The sequence below is a fragment of the Mustela nivalis genome (assembly GCF_964662115.1).
Source record: "Mustela nivalis genome assembly, chromosome: X".
Classification (NCBI taxonomy): Eukaryota; Metazoa; Chordata; class Mammalia; order Carnivora; family Mustelidae; genus Mustela; species Mustela nivalis.
This window is the reverse complement of record NC_139040.1, coordinates 53,808,010-53,830,275: the sequence shown is the minus strand read 5'-3', so window position 1 is coordinate 53,830,275 and position 22,266 is coordinate 53,808,010. Positions and strand designations below refer to the sequence as shown.

The following is a 22,266-nucleotide window of genomic DNA, read 5'->3' as shown; positions in this document are numbered from 1 at the left end:
ACCTACAAATCAACAGGAGATCGAAGAAAGGAAAAAGAGCAATTCTAGAAACAGAAAATCGACCACTTTTTGAAAGGTAGGACTGGCGGAGAAGTGAATCCCAAGTGATGGGAAGATAGACCGTGGGTGGAGGGGCTGGATTCCAGCAAATGGCGGAGCAACACAGCACAAAATCATGACTTTTAAAAGTCTTCTCCACTGAGGGGCATAACTCCAGAAGCTAAACCGGGGTGAAGCCCATGTTGGGCCAGCGTGGCCCTAGGTCCCGCAGGGTCACAGAAGGATTGGTGGTGTCTGAGTGTCGCAGAGCTTGCAGGTATTAGAATGGGGAAGCCAGCTACAGAGACAGAGCCGAGGAGTGAGCTCTCAGCTTAGGGTTACCTTGAACCCGCCGCAGGCTGGGTGAGCTCGGAGTGCGGCAGAAGAGAGGGAGATGGGAGTGATTGGGCTGTTTTCTCTGACAGCGCACTGAGTAGTGGGGCTCCAAGCTCTTGGCTCCTCTGGGCCAGAGACTGGGAGGCCACCATTTTCATTCACAGCCTCTGGAACTCTATGGAAAATGTTCAGGGGACAAAAGCTCCCAAAAGCGAACTCTAGCAGATTACTTACCCAGGCCTCTGGTAAGGGCAGTGAAATTCTGCCTCAGGCAAAGACACTTAAGAATCACTACAACAGAGCGGCGGGGGCCGCGGTGTTACCCGTGAAGAAGCTGAAAATGGAGCACGTCCAGGCTGACCACGAGCTTTTCCTCCAGGCCTTTGAGAAACCAACACAGATCTATAGATTTCTTCGAACTCGAAATCTTATAGCTCCAATATTTTTGCACAGGACTCTTACTTACATGTCTCATCAAAACTCCAGAATAAACATCAAAAGGAAAACATTTAAAGTTGATGATATGTTATCAAAAGTAGAGAAAATGAAAGGAGAGCAAGAATCTCATACCTTGTCAACCCATCTGCAGCTTACATTTACTGGTTTCTTCCACAAAAATGATAAGCCATCACAAAACTCAGAAAATGAACAAAATTCTGTTACCTTGGAAGTCCTGCTTGTGAAAGTTAGCCACAAAAAAAGAAAGGATGTAAGTTGTCCAATAAGGCAAGTTCCTACAGGTAAAAAGCAGGTGCCTTTGAATCCTGATATCAATCAAACAAAACCTGGAAATTTCCCATCCCTTGCAGTTTCCAGTAATTAATTTGAACCCAGTAACAGCCATATGGTGAAGTCTTACTCATTGCTATTTAGAGTGACTCGTCCAGGAAGAAGAGAATTTAATGGAATGATTAATGGAGAAACCAATGAAAATATTGATGTCAATGAAGAACTTCCAGCCAGAAGAAAACGAAATTGTGAAGATGGGGAAAAGACATTTGTTGCACAAATGACAGTATTTGATAAAAACAGGCGCTTACAGCTTTTAGATGGGGAATATGAAGTAGCCATGCAGGAAATGGAAGAATGTCCAATAAGCAAGAAAAGAGCAACATGGGAGACTATTCTTGATGGGAAGAGGCTACCTCCATTTGAAACATTTTCTCAGGGACCTACACTGCAGTTCACTCTTCGTTGGACAGGAGAAACCAATGACAAATCTACAGCTCCTATTGCCAAGCCTCTTGCCACTAGAAATTCAGAGAGTCTTCATCAAGAAAACAAGCCTGGTTCAGTTAAACCTACTCAGACTATAGCTGTTAAAGAATCATTGAATACAGACCTACAAACAAGAAAAGAAAAAGATACTTCAAGTGAAAATCGACAAAAATTAAGAATATTTTATCAGTTCCTTTATAACAACAATACAAGACAACAGACGGAAGCAAGAGATGATCTACATTGCCCGTGGTGTACTCTGAACTGCCGCAAACTTTATAGTTTACTCAAGCATCTGAAACTCTGCCACAGCAGATTTATCTTCAATTATGTTTATCATCCGAAAGGTGCTAGGATAGATGTTTCTATCAATGAGTGTTATGATGGCTCCTATGCCGGAAATCCTCAGGATATTCATCGCCATCCTGGATTTGCTTTTAGTCGCAATGGACCAGTAAAGAGAACACCTATCACACATATTCTTATGTGTAGACCAAAACGAACAAAAGCAAGTATGTCTGAATTTCTTGAATCTGAAGACGGAGAAGTGGAACAGCAGCAACGTATAGTAGTGGACACAATCGTCTCTATTTCCATAGTGATACTTGTTTACCTCTCCGACCACAAGAAGTGGAAGTAGATAGTGAAGATGAAAAGGATCCTGAATGGCTAAGAGAAAAAAACATTACACAAATTGAGGAATTTTCTGATGTTAATGAAGGAGAGAAAGAAGTGATGAAACTGTGGAATCTCCATGTCATGAAACATGGTTTATTGCTGACAATCAAATGAATCATGCCTGTATGCTGTTTGTAGAAAACTATGGACAGAAAATAATTAAGAAGAATTTATGTCGAAACTTCATGCTTCATCTAGTCAGCATGCATGACTTTAATCTTATTAGCATTATGTCAATAGATAAAGCTGTTACCAAGCTCCGTGAAATGCAGCAAAAATTAGAAAAAGGAGAATCTGCTCCCCCTGCAAATGAAGAAATCACTGAAGAACAAAATGGGACAGCAAATGGATTTAGTGAAATTAACTCAAAAGAGAAAGCTTTGGAAGCAGATGGTGTCTCAGGGGTTTCAAAACAGATCAAAAAACAAAAACTCTGAAAAGAAAAAACCTAACCCTGTGTTATGGACAAACACTGAAATTGCATTCTAGGGAATTCAGCCTCTAGGAAGATTTTTGTTTTCGTTTGTAATCATAGGTTTCAAACAGGCACTGTTAGATGAAGTAAATGATTTCAACAAGGGTATTTGTGTCAGGGCTCAACTTCACTTTGTCATGCAGCATTACATGGATGTCCATTTCATTGATGTCATTACAACACTCTAGTTGGAGCATGAAAAGCAATAGTTGAAAGAAAGTATTTTTAACTTCAGCAATTGTCTTATGAAATATATTGAATTGATAATCTAGAAATTATTTCATATATTTAAATTATAATGGTTTTAGCATTTGTGACTGGCCATTTTTCTACTTCGTAATTGTGAAGACTTTTTTGGGGAGGGAAAATTAGAGTGTGATTCCTTTTTAGAAATTGAAGATTTTTGGAAATTATGTTGCATTATTATTGCAATCAAACCTTGATCCTTGATTTTGAAATCATTTATCAATTTGGAATGAGAAATTACAACATAAGATCCTTCTTTATAGAAGTTTTACAATTTTAAAATAGCACTTCTTCATCTTATGCCTGTTTGAGAAAATGTCAATTTTTCACATTGTTGACCGTGAAATGTCATGTTGGCTTAAAAGGTTACTGACCATTTTGTTTTTATGTGGATACTTTTACTGCATTGCTCACCCAGTATATTTTTTTAAACTTGAAAAAATATTGCTGTTTTGGGTTTGTTTTTTGTTTTTGTTTTTTAACTTCTCAATATGGTAATCACATTGAAAAATTCAGCTGTCCACATCTTTTCATTATAAACCAAGGAACGAATGAGTTTGGGATTTTTAAGATGCCACTTTCGAGGAAGAAAATGTTCTATAAAAATGAATCAGAAAATCTATAACTTGTTTTTTTCTTTGCAAGGGATGTCTTGGTAATGTATTTCATGATTAGAATATCCAATACAGATAAGCTGACTTGAATTGTTGTGAGGAGTTTTGCCCTGTGATATGTGTGTTTTTATGCACATATTTGCAGTTGGATTTTCTCCAACAGAAAGTGGTTTCACTACTGGCACATTAACAAGCACCAATAGATTTTTAATCCAACTCCAAGCACTGTGGTTGAGTAACATCAACTCAATTTTTTATTATCCTTAAAGATAATTTCATTTTCATATTCTTTATTTATAAAGGATCAATGCTTCTGTAAATGCAGGTATTTTTAATTTTTTAATTTCATTCCACCACCATCAGATGCAGTTCCCTATTTTGTTTAATGAAGGGATATATAAGCTTTCTAATGGTGTCTTCAGAAATTTATAAAATGTAAATACTGATTTGATTGGTCTTTTAAGATGTGTTTAACTGTGAGGCTATTTAACTAATAGTGTGGGTGTGATTTGTCATCCAGTATTAAGTTCTTAGTCATTGATTTTTGTGTTAAGAAAAATAGGAAAGAGGGAAACTGCAGCTTTCATTACAGACTCCTTGATTGGTAAACTCTCTCAATGATGAGTTACAGTAAACTCTGATCATGCCTCTGGATAGTGAATCTCGAGCATTTCTCTCAGGCTTTAATTTGCTAAAGCTGTGCACATATGTAAAAAAAAAAATAGATTATTTTAGGGGAGATGTAGGTGTAGAATTATTGCTTATGTCATTTCTTGAGCAGTTATGCTCTTAATGCTTAAAAGAAGGCTAGCATTGTTTGCACAAAAAGTTGGTGAGTCCCTCCCCCAAATAGTAATGAAATTACTTCTGTTGAGTAAACTTTTTATGTCATCTTATAATAAAAGCTGAAAAAATCCCTTTGTTTCTATTTATAAAAAAAAATGCTTTTCTACATGTAAGAGGTTTTGAAGAAATCATGTAAGATGATAAAGAATTTGAATGGTACAGTAGATGTAAAAAAAATTCAGTTTAAAAGAACGTTTGTTTTTACATTAAATGTTTATTTGAAATCAAATGATTTTGTACATAAAGTGCAAAAATATATAAAAAAAAATCACTACAAAAGGGCCCTTGCCCAGAAGATCAACAAGAAATCCAGCCAAGACAAAGTTGACCTACCAAGGAGAGCAGAATTCCATTAGAGGAGAAAGCAAAGCATGGAACTCATGGCTTTCTCCCCATGATTCTTTAGTCTTGCAGTTAATTTAATTTTTTTCTTCTGCTAAATTAATTTTAACTTCAACCCTTTTATTCTTAACGTTTTTAACACTAGTTCATCTAATATATACATATATGTATTTTTCTTTTTTATATTTTTTTCTTTATTAGTTTTCATTTCATTTTTTCTGAACCTCTTTTTACCCCCTTCTCACTCCCACGATTTGGGGGTCTCTTCTGATTTGGTTAAAGCACATTTTACTGGGGTCTTGGCCACCCTTTCAATATTTTATTTGCACCTTCATATACTCTTATCTGGACAACATGACAAGGCAGAAAAATTCACTACAAAAAAAAAAAAAAAAGGAAAAAGAAAAAGAGGTAGTACTGAAGGCCAGGGACCTAATCAACACAAACATTGGTAATATGTCAGATCTAGAGTTCAGAATGACAATTCTCAAGGTTCTATCCGGGCCCAAAAAAGGCATGGAAGATATTAGAGAAACCCTCTCTGGAGAGATAAAAGCCCTTTCTGGAGAAAGAAAAGAACTAAAATATAACCAAGTTCAAATAAAAAAAAGCTATTAATGAGGTACAATCAAAAATAGAGGCTCTTACTGCTAGCATAAATGAGGCAGAAGTAAGAATTAGTGATATAGAAGACCAAATGACAGAGAATAAAGAAGCTGAGCAAAAGAGGGACAAACAGCTACTGGACCATGAGGAAAGAATTCGAGAGATAAGTGACACCATAAGACGAAACAACATTAGAATAATTGGGATTCCAGAAAAAGAAGAAAGAGAGAGGGGAACAGAAGGTATATTTGAGAGAAATATTGTAGAGAATTTCCCTAATATGGCAAAGGGTACAAGCATCAAAATCAAGGAGGTGCAGAGAACGCCCATCAAAATCAATAAGAATAAGCCCACACCCCGTCACCTAATAGTAAAATTTACAAGTCTTAGTGACAAAGAGAAAATCCTGAAAGCAGCCCAGGAAAAGAAGTCTGTAACATACACTGGTAAAACTATTAGATTGGCAGCAGACTTATCCACAGAGACCTGGCAGGCCAGAAAGAGCTGGCTTGATATATTCAGAGCACTAAATGAGAAAAACATGCAGCCAAGAATACTATATCCAGCTAGGCTATCATTGAAAACAGAAGGAGACATTAAAAGCTTCCAGGAAAAACAAAACCTGAAAGAATTTGCAAACAGCAAACCAGCTCTACAGGCAATATTGAAAGGGGTCTTCTAAGCAAAGAGAGGGCCTAAAAGTAGTAGATCAGAAAGCAACAGAGACAATATACAGTAACAGTCACCTTACAGGCAATACGATGGCACTAAATTCATCTCTTTCAATAGTTACCTGGAATGTTAATAGGCTAAATGCCCAAACCAAAAGAAACAGGATATCAGAATGGATAAAAAAAAAATAATACCCATCAAAATGTTATCTACAAGAAACTCATTTTAGACCCAAAGAAACCTCTGTATTTAAAGTGCAGGGGTGGAAAAGAATTTACCATGCTGATGGACATCAGAAGAAAGCTGGGGTGGCAATCCTTATATCAGATCAATTAGATTTTAAGCCAAAGACTATAATAAGAGATGAGGAAGGACACTATATCATACTCAAAGGGTCTATCCAACAAGATGATTTAACAATTTAAATATCTATGCCACTATCATGGGAGCAGCCAACTATATAAACCAATTAATAACAAAATCAAAGAAACACATTGACAATAATACAATAACAGCAGGGGACTTTAACACTCCACTCAATGAAATGGACAGATCATTTAAGCAAATATCAACAAGAAAATAAAGGCCTTAAATGGCACACTGGACCAGATGGACATCACAGATATATTCAGAACATTTCATCCCAAAGCAACAGAATACACATTCTTCTCTAGGGCACATGGAACATTCTCTAGAATAGATCACATCTTCGGTCCTAAATCAGGTCTCAATGAGTATAAAAAGATTGGTATCATTTCCTGCATATTTTCAAATCACAATGCTCTGAAGCTAGAACTCAAACACAAGAGGAAATTTGGAAAGAATCCAAAAACATGGAGACTAAACAGCATCCTTCTAAAGAATGAATGGGCCAATTCGGAAATTAAAGAAGAATTGAAAAAAATCATGGAAACAAATAAGGAAAATACAATGGATCAAAATCTGTGGGACACAGCAAAGGCAGTTCTGAGAGGAAAAAATATAGCGGTACAAGCCTTTCTCAAGAAACAAGAAAGGTCTCAAATACACAACCTAACTGTACACCTAAAGGAGCTGGAGAAAGAACAACAAAAAAAGCCTGAACCCAGCAGGAGAAGAGAAATCGTAAAGATCAGAGCAGAAATCAATGAAATAGAAACAACCAACCAAAGAAACAAACAAAAAAACCAATAGAACAAATCAACGAAACTAGGAGCTTGTTCTTTGAAAGAATTAATAAAATTGATAAACCCCTGGCCAGACTTATCAAAAAGAAAATAGAAAGGACCCAAATAAATAAAATCATGAATGCAAGAGGAAAGATCACAACCAACACAAAGGAAATACAAATCATTATAAGGATATACAATGATCACCTCTACGCCAACAAATTTTATATCTGAAAGAAATGGATGCATTCCTAGAGACATATAAACTACCACAACTGAACCAGGAAGAGAGAGAAAACCTGAAAAGACCCATAACCAGCAAGGAGATTGAAACAGTCATCAAAAATCTCCAAACAAACAAAAGCCCAGGGTCAGATGGCTTCCCAGGGGAATTCTACCAAACATTAAAAGAAGAACTAATTCCTATTCTTCTGAAACTCTTCCAAAAATTTGAAATGGAAGGAAAACTTCCAAACTCATTTTATGAGGCCAGCATCACCATGATCCCCAAAGCAGACAGGATCCCATCAAAAAAGAGAACTGCAGACCAATATCCTTGATGAACACAGATGCGAAAATCCTCACCAAAATACTAGCCAATAGGATTCAACAGTACATTAAAAGGATTATTCAACATGACCAAGTGGGATTTAATCCAGGGCTTCAAGGTTGGTTCAACATCCACAAATCAATCAATGTGATACAACACATTAATAATAAAAAAAAAAGAACAAGAACCATATGATACTCTCAATAGATGCTGAAAGCATTTGACAAAGTACAGCAGTCTGTCCTGATCAAAACTCTTCGAAGTGTAGGGATGGAGGGCACTTACCTCAATATTATCAAAGTCATCTATGAAAAACCCACCGCAAATATCATTCTCAATGGAGAAAATCTAAAAGCTTTTCCACTTATGTCAGAAACATGGCAGGGATGTCGATTACCACCACTGTTATTCAACATAGTACTAGAAGTCCTAGCCTCAGCAATCATACAACAAAAAGTAATTAAAGGCATCCAAATCAGCAAAGAAGTCAAACTATCACTCTACGCAGATGATATGATACTATATGTAGAAAACACAAAAGACTCCACTGCAAAACTGCTAGAACTTGTACAGGAATTCAGTAAAGTGTCAGGATATAAAATCAAAGCATAGAAATCAGTTGCATTTCTCTACACCAACAACAAGACAGAAGAAAGAGAAATTAAGGAGTTAATCCCATTTACAATTGCACCCAAAACTTTAAGATACCTAAGAATAAACCTAACCAAAGAGGCACAAAATCTATACTCAGAAAACTACAAAGTACTCATGAAAGAAATTGAGGAAGACACAACGAAATGTAAAAATGTTACATACTCCTGGATTGGAAGAACAAATATTGTGAAAAGGTCTAGGCTACCTAAAGCAATATATACATTTAATGAAATCCCTATCAAAATCCCACCCATTTTTTTTAAAGAAATGGAACAAATAATCCTAAAATTTATATGAAACCAGAAAAGACCTCGAATACCCAAAGGAATATTGAAAAAGAAAGCCAAGGTTGGTGGCATCACAATTCCGGATTTCAATCTCTATTACAAAGCTGTCATCATCAAGACAGCATGGTACTGGCACAAAAACAGACATATAGATCAATTGAACAGAATATAGAGCCCAGAAATAGACCCTCAACTCTACAGTCAAGTAATCTTCAACAAAGCAGGAAAGAATGTCCAATGGAAAAAAAACAGCCTCTTCAACAAATGGTGTTGGGAAAATTGGACAGCCACATGCAGAAAAATGAAATTGGGCCATTTCCTTCACCACATATGAAAATAGACTCAAAATGGATGAAAGGCCTCAATGTGAGAACAGAATCCATTAAAATCCTTGAGGCGAACACAGGCCGCAACTTCTTTGACCTTAGCTGCAGCAACATTTTCCTAGGAACATTGCCAAAGGCTAGGGAAGCAAGGGCAAAAATGAACTATTGGGATTTCATCAAGATCAAAAGCTTTTGCACAGCAAAAGAAACAGTCAACAGAACCAAAAGTCAACTGACAGAATGGGAGAAGATATATGCAAACGACATTTCAGATAAAGGACTAGTGTCCAGAATCTACAAAGAACTTAGTAAACTCAACACCTAAAGAACAAATAATCCGATCAAGAAATGGGCAGAGGACATGAACAGACATTTCTGCAAAGAAGACATCCAGATGGCCAACAGACACATGAAATAGTGCTCCACAACACTCAGCATCAGGGAAATACAAATCAAAATGACAATGAGATATCACCTCACACCAGTCAGAATGTCTAAAAGTAACAAGTCAGGAAATGACAGATGCTGGTGAGGGTGCGGAGAAAGGGGAACCCTCCTACACTCTTGGTGGGAATGCAAGCTGGTGCAGACACTCTGGAAAACAGAATGGAGGTTACTCAAGAATTTGAAAATAGAACTACCCTATGACCCTATGCACTACTGGGTATTTACCCCAAAGATACAGACGTAGTGAAAAGAAGGGCCATCAAAGTTCCCCAATGTTTATAGCAGCAATGGCCACAGTTGCCAAACTGTGGAAGGAACCAAAATGCCCTTCAACGGACGAATGGATCAGGAAGATGTGGTCCATATACACTATGGAGTATTACGCCTCCACCAGAAAGGATGAATACCCAAGTTTTGTAGCAACATGGACAGGACTGGAAGAGATTATGCTGAGTGAAATAAGTCAAGCAGAAAGAGTCAATTATCATATGGTTTCACTTATTTGTGGAGCATAACAAATAGCATGGAGGACATAGGGAGTTAGAGATGAGAAGGGATTTGGGGGAAATTGGAAGGGGAGGTGAACCATGAGAGACTATGGACTCTGAAAAACAATCTGAGGAGTTTGAATTGGCAGGGGGTGGGAAGTTGGGGGAACCAGCTGGTGGGTATTATAGAGGGCACAGATTGCATGGAGCACTGGGTATGGTGCAAAAATAATGAATACTGTTATGCTGAAAATAAATAAAAAATAAATTAAAAAAATTAAAAAAAGATACAAACGTACTGATCTGAAGGGGCACGTGCACCTGAGTGTTTTTAGCAGCAATGTCTACAATAGCCAAACTATAGAAAGAACCTAGATGTCCATCAACAGATAAGTGGATAAAGAAGAGGTGGTATATATACACAATGGAATACTATGCAGCCATCAAAAGAAATGAAATCTTGCCATTTGCGACTACGTTTATGGAACTAGAGGGTAACATGCTTAGTGAAATAAGTCAATTGATAAAGACCACTCTCATATGATCTCCCTGATATGAGGAAGTGGAGATGCAAGGATAGGGGACTAGGCGGGGTAGGAAAAGAATAAATGGAACAAGATGGGATTGGGACGGAGAAAAATCATAATTGATTCTTATCTCACAAAACAAACTGAGGGTTCCTGTGGGGAGGGGGGTCAGGAGGGGCGGTGGGGTTATGGACATTGGGGAGAATATGTGCTATGGTGAGTGCTGTGAAGTGTGTAAACCTGGGGATTCACAGTCCTGTACCCCTGGGGATAAAAATACATTATATGTTTATAAAAAAATTAAAATTAAAAAAAAATCAATGGCTTTTTATACACTAAGAATGAAAATACAGAAAGGTAAATTGGAGTATCAATTCCATTTACTATAGCACCAAGAACCATAAGATTCCTGGGAATAAACCTAACCAAAGAGGTAAAGGAACTGTACTCGAGGAACTACAGAACACTCATAAAAGTAATTGAAGAAGACACAAAAAGATGGAAGAATAAACATTGTTAAAATGTCTATACTGCCTAGAGCAATCTACACTTTTAATGCCATTCCGATCAAAATTCCACCTTTTTTTTTTTTCAAAGAGCTGGAGTAAATAATCCAAAAATTTGTATGGAATCAGAAGAGACCCTGAATCTCTAAGGAAATGTTGAAAAACAAAAATAAAACTGGGAGCATTACGTTACCTGATTTCAAGCTTTACTACAAAGCTGTGATCACCAAGACAGCATGGTACTGGTATAAAAACAGACACATAGACCAGTGGAACAGAGTAGAGAGCCCAGATATGGACCCTCAACTCTATGGTCAAATAATCTTTGACAAAGCAGGAAAAAATATGCAGTGGAAAAAAGACAGTCTCTTCAATAAATGGTGCTGGGAAAATTGGACAGCTATATGTAGAAGAATGAAACTTGACCATTCTCTTACACCGTACACAAAGATAAACTCAAAATGGAGAAAAGACCTCAACGTGAGACAGGAATCCATCAGAATCCTAGAGGAGAACACAGGCAGTAACCTCTTCAATATCTGCCACAGCAACTTCTTTCAAGATATGTCTCCAAAGGCAAAGGAAACAAAAGCGAAAATGAACTTTTGGGACTTCATCAAGATCAAAATCGTCTGCGGAGCAAAGGTAATACTCAAGAAAACAAAGAGGCAACCCAAGAAATGGGAGAAGATATTTGCAAATGACAGTACAGACAAAAGGTTGATATCCAGGATGTATAAAGAACTCTTCAAACTCAACACACACAAAACAGACAATCATATCAAAAAATGGGTAGAAGATATGAACAGACACTTCTCCAATGAAGATATACAAATAGCTATCAGATACATGAAAAAATGTTCATCATCACTAGCCATCAGGGAGATTCAAATTAAAACCACATTGAGATACCACCTTACACCAGTTAGTATGGTCCAAATTAGCAAGACAGGAAACCACGTGTGTTGGAGAGGATGTGGAGAAAAGGGAACCCTCTTACACTGTTGGTGGGAATGCAAGTGGCTGCAGGCCCTTTGGAGAACAGTGTGGAGTTTTCTGAAGAATTTAAAAATAGAGCTTCCCTATGACCCTGCAATTGCACTACTGGGTATTTACCCCAAAGATACAGATGTAGTGAAAAGAAGGGTCATCTGTACCCCAGTGTTTATAGCAGCAATGGCCATGGTCGCCAAACTGTGGAAAGAACCAAGATGCCCTTCAATGGATGAATGGATAGGACGATGTGATCCATAGACACTATGGAGTATTATGCCTCCATCAGAAAGGATGTATACTCAACTTTTGTACCAACATGGACGGGACTGGAAGAGATTATGCTGAGTGAAATAAGTCAAGCAGAGAGGGTCAACTATCATATGGTTTTACTTATTTGTGGAGCATAACAAATAGCATGGAGGACAAGGGGAGATGGACAGGAGTAGGGAGTTGAGGGAAATTGGAAAGGGAGGTGAACCATGAGATACTTTTGACTCTGAAAATCAATCTGAGGGTTTTGTATGGGTGGGGGCGTGGTAGGTTGGGGAACCAGGTGGTGGGTACTAGAGAGGTCACGGATTGCATGGAGCACTGGGTGTGGTGCAAAAACAATGAATACTGTTATTCTGATAAGAAATAAAAAAACAATAGACTTGATGCCTCACCTGAGGTGAGAGTATGACTATTATTAAAGATAAAAATGGTTTTTAAAGCCAATATATATTTCACAACTTAAAGTAAAAGTATGGCACATTTTATAATAAGCATTTTAAAAGGAAGGGTTTTATTTTATCTTTATATTATTTATTTGGGTTTTAATATAAATGTTTTAATTTGACTTATTTCCTATTAAGTTATAATTGCCATAAATATTATATTAATTTCAGGTTCACAACATATTGTTTTGACAATTCTATACATTACTCAGTGCTCATCACAATAAATATAGTCATCATGCAATGCTGTTACAATATTATTTTTTTTCTTTTTTTTAATAATTTTTTATTTTTTATAAACATATATTTTTATCCCCAGGGGTACAGGTCTGTGAATCACCAGGTTTACACACTTCACAGCACTCACCAAAGCACATACCCTCCCCAATGTCCATAATCCCACCCCCTTCTCCCAAACCCCCTCCCCCCATCAACCCTCAGTTTGTTTTGTGTGATCAAGAGTCACTTATGGTTTGTCTCCCTCCCAATCCCATCTTGTTTCATTGATTCTTCTCCTACCCACTTAAGCCCCCATGTTGCATCACCACTTCCTCATATCAGGGAGATCATATGATAGTAGTCTTTCTCTGCTTGACTTATTTCGCTAAGCATGATATGCTCTAGTTATTAACTATATTCCTTATGCTGTATTTTCCATCTGCATGACTTATTTCTTTTTTTTAAATAGAAGTTTGTATCTCTTAATCCCTTGTATCCATTTCATCCATCCCCCCACACACATCTTCTCTGAAAAGCATCATTTTGTGCTTTGTTTGGGTCCATTTTTGTTTGTTTATTTTGTTTTATAGATTCCACATGTAAGTGAAATCATGTAGTATATGTCTTTTTCTATCCAACATATTTCACTTAGAATAGTACCTTCTAGGTCCTTCTGTGGTGTTGCAAATGTCAAGAATTCATTCTTTTTTGATGGCTGGGTAATATTCTATTATATACCTAGTAGTTCTTTATCAACTCATCTTTCAGTGGACACTTGGGTTGCTTCATTACCTTAGCTATTGCTAATAAGGTTGAAATAAACGGGGGTGAATATATCTTTTCAAATGAGTGGGGTTTTTTTTCCCTATCAGTACTCATTAGAGGAATTATTTGATCATATGGTATTTTTATTTTTAATCAGTTGAGGAGCCTTCATATTATTTTCTGTGGTTGTTGCACCAATTTATATTCATACCAACAATGCTCATATGTTCCTTTTAAGCCACATCCTTGCCAAGACTTGATAGTTTTGTCTTTTCACACTAGTCATTTTGACTTGTATGAGGGGATAGCTCACTGTGGTTTAGATTTGCCTTCTCCTCATGATTAGTGTTGTTGAGCACCATTTCATGTGTGTGTTGATCATGTGTATATCTTCCTTGGAAAAATGTCTATTCTGGTCCTCAGCTCAATTTTTAATTAGATTGTTTGTTTTTATAGTATTACCTTGTATAAGTTATTCATATAATTTGTATATTAACACTTATTAGACATAAATTTGATGTATTTTTTTGCTTTCCATTTTTAAATGTTTTCTAAGAACATATTAACTATTTAGATTATTTCCAGCAGTTCTTACTGTTTTTTTTTTCCATTTTGAGTTAAGCATATATTATATTTCATAGACTTTTACAGTGATTTAACACATTATAATTTAAATAGTGTCGTGTTGAAATAGATGTGTGTGGGTTCAGTAGGTATTTTTGAGTAATGACTAAAGTACTTGACATTTTCTCCACTGAGAATATATGGGAAGGTAAAGAACTAAAAAGTAGAAATCAGGATGTCCTGATCCAGTCACATCCCTGACTCAAAGATTTGTTCAGGGTAAAAGAATCAATGGACCTGTATAAAAAGACTTTTCCAATTAGGATTTTTGAGAAAAAAATGAGCCATATTGACTATTATCATATTAATTTAAAAAAAAGAATATGGAAGACTGTTGTGACTCATTTGTATAAGATTTCATACTGTAGGAGGCAGCAGAGGGGCATGAGAGTCTACAGGTGCTATAAAAGACTTGAGGCAGTCACTCAATCTTCCTTACAATTAATTTTACAACGTAGTTTTTAGTCAAATATGATTAAAAATTCATTCTCTAGTTAATGGTATTAATAGTGACTGGCATAAAAATAGTGACAGTTTTCTTGAGGTCTCCAAACAGATCTGGCTTGTTTGAAACTAGAGAAGAACACAATTTAGACTCAAGTTGGTAATTTCTCCACATAAGTAGTATTTAATACTGCTTCTGTATTTTAATGCCTACCAAATTAAGGACTAATTAACTCCAGGTATTTTGTGATTTTTTTCTCAGTGTGATTTTACTGTTACAATTTTACACAATTTTGTGCACCAAGTTGGGTATTCTAATATAGATAAAATTTCAGTTTTATTAAAACAAAATAATAGCAAACGGTAAAGTTAAACATCTGATAGAGACAGAACTGGGTGACCTCCAACTTTGCTTTCAAATATACAATTCTATCATGAGTATACAAAAATGCTTGCCCTTATTGATTCCAAAAAAGGGACACTGAATATAATAGACTAAGAGCCACCAAACCTTGATCAAATCTTAAAATGTGTTCAATGTGGAATTTAAGAAGCAAAAAAAAAAAATGTGCAAGGGAGTAAAAGAGAGGGAGGCAAACCAAGAAGCAAGCTTTTAAGTGTAGAGCACAAACTTACGGTTACCAGAAAGAAGGTGGGTAGGGGATTGTGTTAAATATGTGATGAGTATTAAGGAATAGACTTGTGATGAGCACCAGGTGTTGATTTAATTTTGAATCACTATGTTTTACAGCTGAAATTAATATTTATACTGTATGTTAACTAACTATAATTTAAATAATAACTTTAAAAGTGTATTCTATTTCAAAATTAAGTGTGGATGTTTTGTGTAAAAATTATTTGGATTACAACAAATGTGGGAGGAAAACACTGAAGATATCATTACTATATCTATTACTATGAGTGATTTAACACACATTTATTTCCACCCTCCCCTCCCCATTTTTTTAAAGTTTTGTTTATTCAATCAGGAAAGATAAAAACAATGTTGGAATAACTATTCAATTTAGCATGTAACTTTTCTTTTTCAATATTTCTATCATTTATTTATTTTGATATTTTTATAATATAATTTGTACTTAATCTTATATGATTCATAGATTTTTAAAGAATCACCAGTTGTCCTTTTATACTGTCTTTCCTTCATTGATTTGTTAATATTTAACTGATATTTATGAAGTCATATAAGTGATATATTCACGAAGACCTTGCCCATCAGAAATTGGATTTGTGTCTGATTTTACACATAAAATATTTATTGCTACAGAGAAACCTGTAAATTTCTGATTTTGGTTCTTTTGTAAATTAACTATTAGTTTTAATTACAGCCTGTATGCTTATAGAATTCTAAAATTTAGTGTGAAATGGAACTTAGTGTGAATGCCCAGAGTTCCAGTTAGGGGAGGGGTTTTTGTTCAGGGGTTCATGTGAGATAAGGAGACTGCTTTCAGGGAAACCAAGGATATGAAAGCTCCCTGAACAGGTGCTGATGAAGGCAGGGAGAATGGGGTCCACTCCTGGCTGAAATCCCATACTGCCAGCTTTTTAGGAGCTGGCTGCTGGAGGTACCTGGGTCACCAAGTCTAGGGCTTGGTCTCTGAGATGGGAAAACAGAACAACCAAATAATTAATTGATTATTATTATTATAACAATTTTCTCTGAGTGGGAACAGTTCTAGCAGTTCAAATGAAAGTCTGTAATTGTGTGGGTTCAGAGAAAAATTGGTCATGCAATGAAGTAGGGTTCTGAGTTGGGGGGAAAGCTTGTTTAGGAGATAGTCCAAGATAGCAGAGGAGTAGGAGACCTTAATATTGTCCAATCCCAGGAATTCATCTAGATAGCTATCAAATCATTCACATCATTCTGAACATCTGCAAACTCAACCAGAGATTTAAGAAAAGAATAGTTGCAACTCTACAAATAGAAAAGTGACCATTTTCTGCAAGCTAGGAGGTGCAGAGAAGTGAATCTGAAGTCATATTTGGGAATATAGATCATGGGGGGAGGGAGCCTCCATCAGCCAGCACCAGAAAGTGATACAGAAGCAGAACACAAAATCAGAACTTTTGGAAGTCTGCTGTGGTGAAAGAAGTCCTGCATAAAGCCACTCAAGGTGGTGAAGTGGGGTGGAACCCTAGGTGGGACAGTTTGGTCTCAGGATCCCTGGAGTCACAGGAAAACCAAAGATGCCTGAGTGAAGCAGAGTTCCTAGGCATAAGAGTTGGGAAGGTGACTACAGTGAGCCCAGGAGTGGGATCTCATCTTGGTGTTGCCATATACCATAAATTGTGGCATGGTGAGGCAGCCACTCTCTGAACAGGGTCCCAGGAAGTGGCAGAACCCCTTTGCTCTCCAAGGAAGAGCAGCACAGGTGTGTGCCACAGGAATCTGAAGGGTTCAGAGATTCCAACTGGGATTGCTTGCCTGAAATAGAAATGTTCAGTCACAGGCTGTGTGAGACAGGAGTGATTTATTTTCCAGGAGGGCACACTGAGGAGTGGGGCCCAGAGCTTTTGGCTCCAGAGCTGAAGATTGGGAGGCTGCCATTTTTATTCTCAACTTCTAAGCAGCATAGCAAGCTTTCAGGGAACAAAAGTCACATAGAGTAATCTGGAGCAGCTCAAGCCTAGCCCCCTGTAATGGCAGTGCAATTCTGCCTGTGGTGAAGACACCCGGGAATAAACACAACAGCACCATCCCCAAGAAGCTCAGCAAGAATAGCTGGTTAAGACCAAGTTTATCAATCACACAAAACTGTAAAACTTCGACAATAGGGTTAAAAAAAAAAAAAAGGATACAGAGTTCATGTTTTTTTTTTCCCCATGAATATTTAATCTTTCAATTTAAAATTTTTTTAAATTTACATTTTTACACTTAGATTTTATCCTTTTACTGTATTTAATTTGATTTTTGTATATATATGTTTTGTTTTCATTACAATTTTGAGATAGTTTCTTCTAACAAACAGTCCAAAATACACCTAGAATCCAGTATGTTGCTGTGTTCTCTTCAACATTGTGATCATATTCTCTCTCTCTCTCTTTTTTTGAAAGTATTTTTTAAAATTTTCATCTTTTCAGTTACATTCTATTATTTTAATATATTTAATTTTATTTTTGTACATACATGTTTTTCTTTCTTTACAATTTTTGGATGTAGTTTATTCTCATAAACATACCAAAACACACTCAGGATATAGTGTATTGCTCACATGTGTTGTGTTCACATGTCTGTTTATATTCCTTACTTTTTTGTCTTTTAATTTTCATTTTTTCAGTTACATTCTATCATTTCAATGTATTAAATTTAATTTTGTACATATATAAGTTTTTTCTTTCTTTATAATTTTGGGATCTAACTTTCCCAAAAGACTGACCAAAATACACACAGGATCCAGTGTATTACTCTCTTCTGTTCACTTGTCTGATTGTATTCTCTTTTTTTTTAAGATTTTATTTATTTATTTATTTGACAGAGATCACAAGTAGGTAGAGAGGCAGGCAGAGAGAGAGAGGAAAGGAAGCAGGCTCCCTCTTTTGCAGAGAGCCTGATGCGGGGCTCGATCCCAGGACCATGGGATCATGACCTGAGCCAAAGGCAGAGGCTTTAACCCACTGAGCCACCCAGGCACCCCTGTATTCTCTTTTTAAAATTATTTTTCAATTTTGGATCTCTTCTGATTTATTTAGTGTATATTTCTCTGGAGTCATTGTTGCCATTTTAGTATTTTGTTCTCTTGTTCATCTGTTATTCTCTAGACATAATGAAAAGATGGAAAAACTCACTTCAAAAAAGAGAACAAGAAGCAGTACTGATTGCCAGGGACATAATCAGTATGGATATACATAAGATGTCAGAACTAGAGTTCAGAATAATGATTATAAAGACACTAGCTGGGCTTGAAAAAAGCATAGAAGACACTAAAGAACCCTTTCTGGAGAAATAAAAGAACTAAAATTAATCTTGAAATGAAAACGTTTTTAATGAGCTGAATAAAAAATGGAGCTTCTAACTGCAGCATAAATGAGGCAGAAGAGAGAATTAGTGATATAGAAGTCACAATGATGGGGACTAAAGAAGCTGAGAAAAAGAGAGATAAACTACCTCCGGGTCACAAGAGGAGAATTTGAGAGATAAGTGATGCCATAAAGCAAAACAATATTAGAATAATTGGGATACCAGAAGAGGAAAGAATGAGAGCGACAGAAGGTATATGGGAGCAAATTATTGCTGAGAACTCCCATAATCCAGGGAAGGAAACATACATACAAGTTTAGGAGGGAGAGAGAACCTCTTTAAAAATCAATAAAAATAGGTCAAAACCCCAACATGTAATAGTGGAATTGCAAATCTCAGAAACAAAGAGAAAATCCTGAAAGCAGCACAGGAAAAGAGGTCTGTAACCTACAAGGGTAGAAACATCAGAACGGCAGCATACCTATTCACATTGACCTGGCATGCCAGCAAAAACTGGCATGATATATTCAAGGTGTTAAGATGAGGGGAAAAAAATGCAGCCAAGAATACTTTATCCAGCAAGGATCCATACAGAATACAAGGAGAGATAAAGAGCTTCCAGGACAAAAAGAAACTAAAGGAATTTGTGATCACTAAAGCAACCCTAAAAGAAATGATAAAGGGGCTCTTTTAAGTGAAGAGTAAGCTCCTAAGGAACAGTGAAAATCTACACAAACAGTGACTTTACAAATAATACACTGGAACTAATTTTTTTTTTAATATTTTATTTAGGACGCCTGGGTGGCTCAGTTGGTTAGGCGACTGCCTTCAGCTCAGGTCATGATCCCAGAGTCCTGGGATCAAGTCCCACATTGGGCTCCCAGCTTCATGGGGAGTCTGTTTCTCCCTCTGACCTCTCCTCTCTCATGCTCTCTCTCACTGTCTCTCTCTCAAATAAATAAATAAAATCTTTAAAAAATATTTTATTTATTTATTTGACAGAGAGAGATCACAACTAGGCAGAGAGACAGGCAGAGAGAGGGGGCAAAGCAGGCTTCCTGCTGAACAGAGAGCCTGATGTGGGGCTCAATCCCAGGACCCTGAGATTATGACCCGAGCTGAAGGCAGAGGCTTAACTCACTGAGCCACCCAGGTGACTCGCACTAAATTATTATCTTTCAATACTTACTCTGAATGAAAATGGGATAAATAACCCAATCAAATGACACTGGGGATCAGATTGGACAAAAAAGCAAGACCCATTGATATGCTGTCAGTCAGAGACTCATTTTAGACATAAAGATACCTCCAGATTGAAAGTGAGGGGGTGGAGAGTAATTTATCATGCTAATGACCATCAAAGAAAAGCTGGAATACCAATACTTATATCAGAAAACTTAGATTTTATTTTATTTTTTTAAAGATTTATTTATTTATTTATTTGACAGACAGAGATCACGAGTAGGCAGAGAGACAGGCAGAGAAAGAGGAAGAAGCAGGCTCCTCACTGAGCAGAAAACCTGTTGCGTGGCTCGATCCCAGGACTCTGGGATCATGACCTGAGCTGATGGAAGAGGCTTTACCCCTGTGAAAATTTAGATTTTAAACCAAAGTCTATATAGAGAGATGAAGAGGGACACTATATCATATTTAAATGATTTATCCAACAGAAGATCTAACAATTGCAAACATTTATGCCCCTAATATGGGAGCAGCCAATTATGTTAACCAATTAATAACCAAATTAAAGAAACACATTGATAGTAATACAATAATCATGCGGGTATTTAACACCCCATTCAGAGCATGGACAGATCATCTCAGCAAAATATCACCAAGGAAACAAGGGATTTGAATAACACCCTGAAGTAGATGGAGTTCACAGATAATTTTCAGAGCATTTCATCCTAAAGTAACAGAATACATATTCTTCTCAAGTGCACATAGGACACTCTCCAGAATAGATCTTATACTGATCTCAACTAGCCCCAAAAGATTGGGGTTTTCCCCTGCATATTTTCAGACAGAATACTTTGAAACTTTAACTCAATCACAGGAGGAAATTTAAAAGGAACTCAAATACATGGAGCCTAAAGAAGATCTTACTAATGAATGAATGGGTCAACCAGGAAATTAAAAAGTATTTTAAAAAATTATGAAAACAAATCAAAACAAAAACACAATTGTTCAAAACCTTTGGGATATAGCAATGGCAGTCATAAAGGGGAAGTATATAGCAATTCAAGCCTTTTTCAAGAAACAAGAAAGCTATCAAATATACAACCTATCCTTATACCTAACAGAACCCAGTAAAGAACAACAAATAAAGCCTAAAAAATAATAAATAATAGAGGATAAATAAATGAAATATAAAAGAAAAGAACAGTAGAAGAGATAAAAGAAACTAGGAGTTGGTTCTTTGAAAGAATTAATAAAATCAATAAACCCCTGGCCAGACTTATCAAAAAGAAAAGAGAGAGAACCCAAATAAATAAAATAATGAATTAAAGAGGAAAGCTCAAAACCAATACCAAGGAAATAAAAACAATTAGAAGAACATATTATGAATAAATATATACCAAGAAATTAGGCAATCTGGAACAAATGATGCATTCCTAGAGACATAAAACTACCAAAATTGAAACAGGAAGTAGAAAACCTGAAGAGACCAATAACCAGAAAGAAAACTAAAGCAGTATTTAAAAATCTCCCAAGAAACTAGATTCCAGGACCAGTAGGCTTTCCAGGGGAATTCTAACAAACATTTAAAAAATAATTAATACCCATTCTTCTGAATCTGTTTCAAAAAATAGAAATGAAAAGAAAAATTTAAAAACCACTTTTATTAGGCCAGCATTACTTTGATCCCAAATCCTCAAAAGGAACCCCACAATAAGGAGAATTTCAGACCAATATTCCTGATGAACATGGATGCCAAAATTCTCACCAAGATACTAGCCAACAGCATCCAACAGTATATATTAGAAGGATTATTCACCAGGACCAACTGGATTTATTCCTGGGCTGCAAGGTTGTTCAACATTTGCATGTCAATAATGTAACATAGTACATTAATAAAAGAAAGGGCAAGAACTACATGATTCTCTCAATACATGCAGAAAAAACACTTGACAGTACAGCATCCTCTCTTGATTAAAATTCTTCACAGTGCAGACATAGAGAGAACATACCTTAAAATCATAAAAGCCATATATAAAAAGCCTACAGTGAATATTATTATCAATGGGGAAAAACTGAGAGCTTTTCCCCTAAGGTCAGAAACACTACAGGGATGTATGTTTATGTTCAACATAGTACTAGTACATAGTCCATAGTACTAGAAGTCTTAGCCTTAGCAATCAGACAAAAAGTAATCAAGATGTATCCAGATCAGCAAAGAAAAAATCAAACTCTCACTCTTCATACTTGGCATAATACTCTATGTGGAAAACCCAGAAGACTCCACCAAGAAATTCCTAGAACTGACACAGAAATTCAGTAAGTGGCAGGATATAAATCAA

At 36.3% G+C, this 22,266-nt stretch overlaps 1 protein-coding gene across 1 annotated transcript; it reads left to right on the top strand.

Annotated features, from left to right (window-relative positions):
* Positions 1-681: 681 nt before the first annotated feature.
* Positions 682-4,681, top strand: LOC309856130 (polycomb protein SUZ12-like). The gene is given in 3 exon segments (XM_082716890.1): positions 682-2,150; positions 2,153-2,359; positions 2,362-4,681. Coding segments are annotated over 3 exon segments (1,485 nt in total). The 5' UTR covers positions 682-1,219; the 3' UTR covers positions 2,709-4,681.
* Positions 4,682-22,266: the final 17,585 nt, after the last annotated feature.